This window comes from Podarcis filfolensis (genome assembly GCF_964270895.1).
Source record: "Podarcis filfolensis genome assembly, chromosome: 15".
NCBI classification, from domain to species: Eukaryota; Metazoa; Chordata; class Lepidosauria; order Squamata; family Lacertidae; genus Podarcis; species Podarcis filfolensis.
In genome coordinates this window covers 3,834,201-3,845,558 of record NC_139618.1, presented here as the reverse complement: position 1 = coordinate 3,845,558, position 11,358 = coordinate 3,834,201, and the positions used below count along the sequence as shown (strand labels likewise).

General features: G+C 44.1%; 1 protein-coding gene across 2 annotated transcripts; it reads left to right on the top strand.

Annotated features, from left to right (window-relative positions):
- Positions 1 to 4,815: 4,815 nt before the first annotated feature.
- LIAT1 (ligand of ATE1) lies at positions 4,816 to 10,637 on the top strand. 2 transcript variants are annotated; one of them, XR_014541955.1, is made up of 4 exons: positions 4,816 to 4,927; positions 6,324 to 6,504; positions 9,721 to 10,288; positions 10,556 to 10,637. XR_014541955.1 is itself a non-coding variant. In XM_083588032.1 (3 exons), the coding sequence occupies exons 1-3, from the start codon at positions 4,922 to 4,924 to the stop codon at positions 10,224 to 10,226; spliced, it is 693 nt and encodes a 230-aa protein (XP_083444158.1). In that variant the 5' UTR covers positions 4,824 to 4,921; the 3' UTR covers positions 10,227 to 10,533. The 2 variants fall into 2 exon arrangements, 1 of the variants encoding a protein (XP_083444158.1); XM_083588032.1 differs by lacking the exon at positions 10,556 to 10,637 and having other exon boundaries at positions 4,824 to 4,927; positions 9,721 to 10,533.
- The last annotated feature ends 721 nt before the right edge of the window (positions 10,638 to 11,358 follow it).

Below are 11,358 nucleotides of genomic sequence, written 5' to 3'. Positions count from 1 at the left end.
ATATCTATTTGTATGGTTTGCATTTATAGCCTTTTTCCCCAAGGAGGCTCAAGGCAGCATACAAGGTCCTTCTTTAATCCCCCCAACGACCCTGTGAGGTAGGTTAGGCTCAGAGAGACAGTGGTCTCCCAGCCCTGAGTTGCAGGAGGCATCATAACAATGATGTACAACAGACCACAAGAGGTGGGAGCACTAAATTTTAGGTCGGCACAGGGCATTGCTGAAATTTGAGAGCACCTGCCCTCTGGAACCCCCTGCCTATTGAGATCAAGCAGACACCTTCACTGTACACTTTTCGGCTCCTGCTAAAAACATTATTGTTTAGACAAGCCTACCCAGATGCTTAGAAAGTTGAGGTAATTTTAATCTGTTTTAGTATTTTAACTTTGATTTTGTTATTGTTGTGATTTTCTCTTGATTTTACTCTTTTATTTTTTTGTAAACTGCTCTGAGAGTTATTGTGTGTTTTTTTACAACTAAGCAAGATATATATTCTACAGAATAAAAAGAAATCAGGAGGCAGACACGGTCTTTCTTACGCCACCCCACCCAATTTCATCCTCACTTCAACATTGCAAAGTAGGTTCGGAATAAAATACCCTTCGCTATTTCTCTCCGGATGCATATCCATGTGTTTTTAACCTGTCATGTTGAACCTGCAACCGCACTGATTGCTGAATGATAAATTACTGGAAGGCGGGTGTTGCAGGGTGCGATGAGCGATAACAATCTCACACGCACACTTTTAGGAACACAACCTGATTATCTGCTTCACTATGACCTTTTCTCGCAACTCTCCGCTGCCCTCTAGCAGCAAATGCAATGCAACCAATCACTGCTGTTGTGTGAAGTTTCCTAAATGCAGTGGTCTGTGTTTAAGGTGCTAGTCCAATGGAGGCTGTCTGTGCATATAAGACCATTTACTCCGGCTCCAGTGTGTTCCCACTGCTAGTTTTGGAACTCTTGTTTACCCCTTTGACAGCTGTGGAGAAACCTGGGAACTCCAGTTTGCTAAGGATGCCAGGAATTATAGCTCTGTAATGTCAGCACGCTACAGTTCGCAATATCCTTTAGGAGAAGCAGTGACTATTAAAGTCATCTAAGAGTGCTTTAAATGTATGGTGTAGCTGGACCTGTTAGCCACAACCCAGATCAATCCTATAGTATTTATTGAGAAATACCACTGTCTGGTGTGTTCCCCTGCAAAGCAACTTCCATCCCAAATGTCAAAGGGATCAGGCCAGCGTTCTCACAGTGGCCAACCAGGGGAATGGGAATCCCGCAAGCAGGACCCAAGCACAATAGCACTCTCCCCTCTTGTCGTTTCCAGCAACTGGGATCCGGAAGCAGAACTGCCTGCAACAGTGGAGGCAGAGGATAGCCATTGTGGCTAGTAGTCATCAGTAGCCTTCTCTACAAATTTGTCCAATCCTCTTTAAAAGCCATCCAGCGCCGAGGGCCTTCTGGAGGTTCCCTCATTGCGAGAAGTGAGGTTACAGGGAACCAGGCAGAGGGCCTTCTCGGTGGTGGCACCTGCCCTGTGGAACACCCTCCCTTCAGATGTCAAGGAAATAAACAACTATCTGACTTTTAGAAGACATCTGAAGGCAGCCCTGTTTAGGGAAGTTTTTAATGTCTGATGCTGTGTTGTTTTTAATACAGTGGTACCTCGGGTTAAGTACTTAATTCGTTCCGGAGGTCCATTCTCTACCTGAAACTGTTTTTAACCTGAAGCACCACTTTAGCTAATGGGGCCTCCCGCTGCTGCTGGGCCGCGCCGGAGCACGATTTCTGTTCTCATCCTGAAGCAAAGTTCTTAACCCGAGGTACTATTTCTGGGTTAGCGGAGTCTGTAACCTGAAGCGTATGTAACCCGAGGTACCACTGTATTCGGTTGGAAGCCGCCCAGAGTGGCTGGGGAAACCTAGCCAGATGGGTGGGGTATAAATAATAAATTATTATTATATTATGATTATCCAAGTTGGTGGACACATCACTGCCTCCTGCAGCAGAGAGTTCCACAGTTCCAGCTCTGCACTGCACAAGGAAGTCCATTCTTTTATCTGTCCTGAATCTTCCAGCTTCATCGAATGTCTGCGAGTCCTAGCGTTATGAGAGAAGACAATGTGTACACATTGTCATAGAACCATAGAATCGTAAAATTGGAAGGGAACCCGGGGGTCATCTAGTCCAACCCCCTTTGATGCAGGAATCTTGGCTAAAGCATCCATGGCAGAGGGCCATCCAGCCTTTGCTTAAAAACCTGCAAGGAAGGAGAGTCCACAACTTCCCGAGGGAGACAGGTCTGTGGACCTATCTCCACTACCTATAGAGATTTACCTTACCTGGGAGTAAGTCTCTCTTAATTCAGTGGGGGGTAACCTCTGATCTATATGGGCTACAACTGTCAAAAAGGAGGGGGCATATCATCTGATTCTCACAAAACTTTGAAAATAAGAATTAATACTAATAATTACCCACCCTTCACCCTTAGGTTCCAGGGTGGATTACAACACTGAAACACAATATTTAAAAAAAAACAACACACACACATTCTACTCACCATAAAGGCAATATATAACCACACAGATGTGATCTTTTGGCTTTTAGTTTCAGCCGCCTTACTCTAGTCTTCTTTGGAATTATAATTATGGCACCCTCAGAGTGAGGAGGAGGCTGCAATTATTCTTTTACTGAAAACAATAATAATACAATAATTGTACATATTTCCCATTTATCACGCTAACGGCAAAAATTGTCTCGGAAAAGCTTTGCTTAGGAACAAAGGGCTGATCTTGTTTAAGCATTTTGTTCCAATGGGAAAAACAACCGCCACCAATCACTATGACAGTTGGTAGCAATAATTAGCATGATGAAGAATTAGGGCATCTTTTGGGAGGGTTATGTGTCTGCTGTTAAATCAGGATAATCAGTCAGTGTTGCGAGAGAACCCAAGGATAAGAGGCAGAATCGTAAGTCAAGATGAAACAGCAAAAACCTGAGTGCAAAAGAAATGTGAAATATCACAGAATTGTAGAGCTGGAACGGACCCCAAGGGTCATCTAGGGAGGGGTGAAAACATCGTGGCAGAACTACAAGAGGCAAACTCCTGCCTAGCTGCAGTATGGAATTAATAAGGTGTTATGTACTGAAGTTCTCACCCTGAGCCAGCAAGGGGATACTGTAGAGAGTTTTCACTCAGGTCCACATATGCAAATAAGGAATTGGAAGTGACGTTCAGTGATTGGATAGTTACAGAAAGTGGTTACTGTTGCTTTGTAGTTGAGCTCTATATAAACAGGTTGGCTGAACCCTTCAGCCCAGTTCTGTTCTGGCCTGTGAATAAACAAGAGCTGTTTGAAGAATCGCTGTGTCGTCCGATATGTTCACCCACAACTTAACATAAACGCAGGCCTACCTTACAGGGTCATTGCAAAGGCTGGAAGATAGCTCAGCTTCCCTGACGTTGTTGAGCAGTTCAGATGTCCTGCTGTTCTCCTGTGCCTTCAGCTTGACTGAAGACAGTATGTGTATCCATTCAATGAGTGATGGGGGGGGGGGGTCTGTTCAGCCTGAAACGTCTCCATGCCAAGACAAAATTGTGGCAGGATGTGATGTGCAGATGATACAGCCTTGACAGTGCACACTGAGGAAGCTCTACGGAGACTGTCTGTTTTGCCCAAGCCAGCCGGGACTTTGGCCTTACCATCAGCCTGTTACAAGTGTCCCCTAAAACTCAATTCTGCATTTGTAAGAAATAAGTCTTTTAGACCTGCACTTTGGAACTCCCTGCCCCTTGACGACATGTCAGCGCTTTACTCTTTTCAGCACCCACTAACAACATTTATACTTAGGCAAGCCTACCCAGGCATGAAGAATGATGGCATGCATTTCAATCTAGCTTTCACCTATCATTCATGCTCATTAATTTTTGAATGTTTAAATAGGGTTGCCATACGTCTGGGATTTCAGGGGTTCATCCTGGATCCCCGGCAACATAACGGTCAAAATTGCGGCAGAAACCTTGGGTTGTTTCTCTAAAAAAATAAAAATAAGGGTCAACAATTTGTTTGTGTCCAGATTTTCACTTCTTGAAAGATGGTAACCCTAGAAAAATGTTTTAAAATGTTTTAACTAATAGTTTTATTGCTTTCTCCTTTTTATAAACTGCTGTAAGGGTTTTATTTGTTTTTTTACAATCAAGCAGCATATAGATCCTACAAAATAAATAAAATTGTATATTTTTTAAAAATCATGAAAATTGCTTTGGATTAGAAGAAAAAATTGAAGCAATATACCATTTAAAATATCCATATACAATAAGAATGATGTTAAAAACTCAATTCTACAACACACATATATCCACAGTTTGTGCTGTTTTTATAAACACTTAGGGGGGCTGTGGGATTTTTTTAAAAAATGGAAGCTACCTTGATAAAAGTTTTACTCTATAAAGGCGGCATATAAATATTTCAAACATATATAGTTATTTGTGCACGTAGGCAGGCAAAGTTGTATTCAATGTTAAACCCATTGATATTAATGGAGACCATTGACTTTTGGTCCATTAATCCCAATGGGACTATTCTGAGCAGAAGCTCGCTGGATCCAACCCACAATGATGGTGGTGGTGATGATGACTAGTACGATTTACAGCACTAGCATAAATTAATATGTAGTCTATTTTGAGTTAGGGAGTGTCAGTCAGGCCAAATGTGTGGCGGGAACTATTTTTTTTTCCATCTCGGCTCTGCGCGGATGGAGGTTGGATCTCCGTGCGCTGTTGCCTTGGAGACGCGTCCACGGAGCGAGACAGGGGGCGGAGCACCGGAGCTGGCGGAAAGGTTCGGTCCCAGGACGGCGGCAGCTGCTAAAGCGGAGGGAGTGCGGGGGGAGGGGAGGACCCCTCCCCCACCTCAGCATGCCTGTAATTCGGGGGGGGGCAGGTCATGGAAATGCTATGGGGGAGGGGGGAAGAGAACAATTAATTGGGGGAGGGCTAATGAGGAGATTTCTAAGGAGAAAAGTGGTCAATTAATTGGGATGGGGGTGTGAAGAAGCAAGAGTAAGAAAAAGGTTGGGGTTTTCTGAGGAGAAAGTGTTCAATTAATGGGGGGATAGTGAAAAATTGGGATTTTCTGAGGAGAAAGTGGTCAATTAATGGGGGGATAGTGAAAAGTTGGGATTTTCTGAGGAGAAAGTGGTCAATTAATGGGGGGATAGTGAAAAGTTGGGATTTTCTGAGGAGAAAGTGGTCAATTAATGGGGGGATAGTGAAAAGTTGGGGTTTGCTAAGGAGAAAGTGGTCAATTAATGGGGGGATAGTGAAAAGTTGGGATTTTCTGAGGAGAAAGTGGTCAATTAATGGGGGGGATAGTGAAAAGTCGGGGTTTGCTAAGGAGAAAGTGGTCAATTAATGGGGGGATAGTGAAAAGTTGGGATTTTCTGAGGAGAAAGTGGTCAATTAATGGGGGGATAGTGAAAAGTCGGGATTTTCTGAGGAGAAAGTGGTCAATTAATGGGGGGATAGTGAAAAGTTGGGATTTTCTGAGGAGAAAGTCGTCAATTAATGGGGGGATAGTGAAAAGTTGGGATTTTCTGAGGAGAAAATGGCCAATTAATGGGGGGAAGGAGGTTTACTGAGGAGTATTAGGGTGGTTATCCACTACCCCACTTTCAATATTGTTGTGCCTGCCGATGTTTTGGGGGAGCCCCACTCCTCCATTTCCAATCTGCGCACGTCTTGTAACATCCCACTGAAATCCTGTAACTTTCTTCGTACTGCAAATGTTCCCATGGAGGGGCTTCCTTTGTCCTCTCTGCTGCAGGGCAAAGAGGCCCCTCCAGGCTGTGAACATCGCAGGAAACCCACTAAACAGAAAGATGTGTGGACGGTTCTCAAGGATTTGCCTTGGGAAGCAGAATATAAATCTCTTGAATGACATATCAAAGAATTATTAACTCCAGGGGAGTTGTGAGAGCGGATTAGAGTCAGAAATGGCGATCAGTCAGTATCCTCTCCAAAATTCAATTCCCAAGATTCATGCAGACAACGCCTTGACCTCTAAACAAATACTAGATTGGAAGTGAAGATGTATTTATTATTGTTTACATTTATATTCCACCTTTTCCTCCGAGGGGCTCGAGGTGGTTTGCATTTTTCTCTCCCCCCACCTCCATTTTATCTTCACAACAACCTTGTGAGGTAGGTTAGGCTGACAGACAGCAACTGGCCTGAGGCCACCGGGCGAACTTCATGGCTGAGGGAGGATTTGAACCCAAGACCGAGTCCAACACTCCTCGTCTGCTCCTGTCTCTCTTAGGCTCAGCAGCAGCACCCAAAGGAGCAAGAGATACCCAGAAAGATGGACGTGTGTCAGCAAGACCCCCTCTCCGAGGGGGAGGGGGCCAAGACCAAAAAGCCACCTGCAAAGGAACGCCCACACACCCCTCAGACCAAGAAGAAAGCAAGAAAGAAGAAAAAGAAGGCAGCACAAGATAATGGTGGGCACCCCCAAGCCCAATAATCTCCCTTCTGTGATGGTGGGCTCCTTGGCAGCAGTGCCTGCAAGCTGCCATTTTAAAATTGACCACAGTTTTCCCTGCACGGCATGGCTGGAAATTGAAAACTGGGCATTGTGGGAAATCAAAATGGTGGTTTGCATGTACTCACCCTGCCAGAACTGGGTGTTTGTGTGTGAAGGGTATTTTATTTCTTGCATTTATATCCCACCTACTTTTCTCTCTTGAGGAGCTCAAGGTAGTGTGCATGGTTCTTCTGCTCCTAATTTAATCCCCACCACAACTCTGTGAAGTAGGCTAGGCATAGCTATCAACTTTCGGATTTGAAAATAAGGGATCAGCAGCCTCACCTGTCCCAGAGACAGTCTACGGGACATCTAACAATCCGGGGAAGCAGCGGGAAATGGCGCTGAAATAAGGGAGTTTCCCGCAAAAAAGGGAAGGTTGACAGCTGTGGCTAGGCCAAGAGGCAGTGACTGGGCCAAGGTCAGCCATTGAGCTCCATGGCCAGCCCTCTAACCATTGTACCGCACTGGCTCTGTATGAGTGGCCTGATGGTACTTGCAAGAGAGGCCAGCCTTTCAAGCAGCCATGGGGAACTTGGTGGCTCTTCAGCTGATCTACGTCCACCACAGCCAGCATGGCCAACCAACTCTCAGTCCTGATTTTGGTAGCTGGTGTCCAATAATATTCAGAAGGCCACAGGTTCCCCCCACGCTGTGGCTGCCAAATGTTATTTTAGTGCAGCCGTTACAGGGCTGGTTGTGAATTTTGTGCATAAGAACCTACCTAAACTTGCATTTTTTTTTTTTTTTTTAAATAATATTTATTAAAATTTTTCAAAAATACAAAAAATATCACTTTACGGGACTCCCCCCTTCCCCCACCCCTACCATATTCCCCTTTCATATTGTTGGCCAAACAAGTTCCCCATTCAAATTGAAACTTAATTTGTTTTACCCTTAATAATAATAAAAAAAAAAAAGAAAAAAACCCAATGTTCTTTCCCCAAGACCCACCCCATGTCATTCCACAATTTCCATTTTTTAATAAAAAAAGCACCCCAGATAATAAAAACAAGAAAGGTAGAAAATAAAAAAAAAATATAATGAATAATAAACCAATTCAGCAAAAAATAACAAAGTTGGCAAGCCTTTGGAGTTTTAGTTCTCCCCCCCCTGTCTCCGGTTTAATTTCCCCCTGACCATCAACCCCTAGTGTCTGCCTGGAATTCTTAAGGCCATAAATCACAACTTTTCCCCAACTCCTTGCTGGCTATTTCTTTTTAAAATTAAAAATAAATTTTTTTGAAAATCAAAATTATTATTATTATCATTATTTTTCAAAACTTTAACTTCAGTCTTTAATAAAACTGTAATAGAACTCCCTCCATTGTTCTTTCCAGGTTGTAGTCTAATTTCCCTTTGTTCCGCTGCTAAAACGTTGTAATTCGAAAGTTTGGTAAGTCTGCAGGGATGGTTGTTATTCAGGGGCAAAACCTTACGTTCAGTCCCTTCCTTTCTTCAATAGAAAAATCTATTGTCTCCTTTAAAAAAACAAAAAAGAAAACACCCTGAAGACGAGATGTTATTTCCGTTTTGCAGCTTTCCCAGAAGATAACCAGTCCTGTAAAGTTCCATTGGTGTTTTTCCACTTTCCCAATCCTTGTAATGTCCCGAAGCTCCTCAAGGGGGATTGTTGTGACTTTGTTTCCTCTGATCCAAAAGTCAATTTGTTATCCATATTCGCCATTTTGTATCCAAATTTTAACAAGTTGTAGCAAATTGTATCAAATTTAACCAGCCAAGTTCTCATAATAAAATCCACTCCGCTTTTCGACTTTGACAGCTATTTTGACAGCTGTCAAAATCTCCGACTCCTTTCACCAGGCTCTCTCTTCAGTCGCCCCGGTTCCCAGGGGGGGGGGTTGCGTTTCCCTTCTCCAGTTCCTCCTCCAGCACAGTTCTTGTAGTTCCCCATCGTGAAATTTTGGATTTTTATCAGCAATGCAAGCCTTTTTGGGTCTTGGTTTCCCCGTCCTTGTTTTGGAAAGTTTACAATAGGGAGGGGACTGACTTCCTTTTTGGATCCCCCCCGCTCGTATCCAATTCGAAAAAAAAAAAATTTTTTTTCCTCCTTTTGAGCCCGGTTTCCAAATTTACTCACGGGTTGTTGTTGAAAAGTCCGAATTTTCAATGGAAGAAGTCAGCGCTCTCCGCCGGATGGCATGCGGCTTCGCTCAGCAGGGGAAGCAGAAAACTCAAGGCACCACGCTTCTCCCCGGCACCCGATCCGTAGCCTTTAAAAAGGCTCCTTCACGAGTCGGGAGGGCGCTAACGGTGCAAGCCGAGTCTCCATGTCCACGGCCTCCGTGGCCGTGGTTTCTAAGGGTCCCCGCATCGCCGGTGCGGTAGAACCCAGCCCCTGCCGAGCAGACTCCCTCCGGAGCTCGGAGGGAGTCCGCCATTCGGCGATGGCGCCAACCCGGAAGTGCTAAACTTGCATTTTTTAGACCCACATGTCTGGTTTATTCAAGTAGTCTTCCATGCTAGATAGCAATTTGCACAAGAAGGGAAGGAACAGTGCTGGTGGCGGTCTGCTTTCTTGGAGAAGCAAACACTTGTTCTAGAAATTGGATCTACAAGTAGGAAGAGTTGGGTGTTTTCCAGAGCAAGTTTCAAGCAGCTGCTGTTCTCTAGTTTAAGCAGTAGAGGGCGGGAGATATTCATCAATCGCCACTCCATTTCAACAGGAGGATGTTGAAACATTCTGCCTTTAGGAACAGAAGTGGCTGAATAATACAATTAAACCATTTTGTAGCTAAAGTAATTACAAAAAAGTGATGGTGAAGAGCAGCTGCTGTCCTGTCAGTCAACACCCAGTTGACTCTATAAATAAGGCTGCTCCTTTGTGCATGTCTTTCTCAACACAGGTATTTTAATATGCTGATACGGGGGACAAGCCATTGAGAGATCTTCTGCTTTGTATGCAGAAGGTCCCAGGCTCAATCCCCAACATGCCCTGGTGCAAGTGGTAAAGATTTTCTTCGTGAAACCCTGGAGAGTTGTTACCAGTCAGCGTTGACAGTCCTGTGCTACAGGAACCAATAGTCTGACTTGGCCTAAGGCATTGTACATTCCTGTGATGTGCTTTGAAAGGTGCTCAAACTTCCTTTCTGATGCCATTCTTTTCAAGCAGGAAAACCTGAAAGCAAAAGCAAGAAGCCCTCCATCCTTGTGACATCACCCCTTGAACTACTTCAACACCAAACTGGCCCTGGAACGACGCCCCAAGGTGCCGCCCCAAAGGCGACTCCAGGCAAACCTTCTCTCTCTGCCAGCATTTCGTTCTTGACCCAAAACGACTCTATGCTTTCCAACGAGAGCCTTCGCTGGGATGGGGTCCTGGATGATCCCATAGCAGAAGAGGAGAGGCTGTGGATCTATAGGCTGAACAGAAGGAAGCGCTATGGGGAGTACATCCAGAAAAACCTACCACCAGAGCCATCGTTCGCTTTTAAGCACTTGCCACAACATTATGTGGCTCCTCCTCAGGGCAAGGAGCAGTTGCTACGAAAGAGCATGTCCTCCACTACTACTTCAGCGCCCAAGACAGACCAAAGTGGACCGAATTCTAAGATCTCAACAAACGTCTCAAAAAGGCCGTCAGCACTGATGCCAAGTGTTTCTCAGGAAATAGTGTAAAGAAATCTTCCCGACGCTTCTGTTTTGCTTTGTTTAAGCAAAGGCATGAAGATCTTGAAGAGGTAACCCTAGATGGTTATATTTGAAACTAATGAAATGATTCATCTTTTCATCAAGTTAACCAACAGCTGTCTGCATACTGCAAATTTAAGTTTGATAAAATTCTGTGCGGATGGATAGATAATGATTTGCTGGCATCCAACTAACCTTCCATAGATGGAGGAAGGGATTGGGGAATCTACGGGAATGACTTTCAGTTTTGTCAGAATTAAACCATTGCTTCTCACTTTGCTGTGTACAAAACCAATCAGTGTCGTCTTCCTTTGCAGTTGGTGGAGAGAACATGGCGTATGCTCCCTTTGTGGTAGGGGAAGAATAACGACACAATAAAGGTATCTTCTCTGAACTTCACCTGAACTCCCTTTTACTGCACAGTAGGGAACCTTTTTCAGGTGAGGGCTGCATTCCTTTCTGGGCAATATTTCAGGTCCCACGTGCCAGTGATGCACAGGGCCAGAGGCAAAAGTGGTTGGAGCAGCAAGTGTACATTTTACGTTTGTACAGCAGGCAAGTTTACACACACACACACACACACACACACACACACCCTTTTATATCCTCCATCCAGGCACACAAGCAGAGTTTGAAGACAAGAAAAAACACTCAAAGAAGCAGGGCTCTTGAGGGGCATGGCTGAGGAGGTGTGGCCTAGGGATAGTCCTGAGGGCCAGGTAAAGAGGCTTCAGGGGCCACATTTGACCCTTGGATCTGAGGTTTTACTGGGTTGCTAAGAACTATCATTGGAGCTTTTGGTTTTTATTTATTCATTTAATTTATACCCTGCCCTTCTTCCTAATTGCATTGGTACTGGATTGGAAATAGTTAAATGAGACTTCAATAGGGCTTACTCCCAAGTAAGTGTATATAGAAGTGCAAGCTAAATTATCCTAAAGAAAATTTTAAAGCTAGGAACTCCACATATGATATTTTTTTTTACCTATTTAAAATGGTTTGCCTGAGAGCCTGGTGGTATGGATAAAATGAGATCAAGTGCCTATGAAAATATTTATTTTAAAGAAAAGCAAACATAACCTCCAATTCCTTATGTTTTCATTTGTCAGTTTTTCAGATT

What these genes read in the sequence shown, in the direction of transcription:
- LIAT1 (XM_083588032.1), top strand. An exon ending in GAAGGCAGCACAAGATAATG is followed by an intron (nt 6,505 to 9,720) that starts GTGGGCACCCCC and finishes CTTTTCAAGCAG; the next exon opens with GAAAACCTGAAAGCAAAAGC.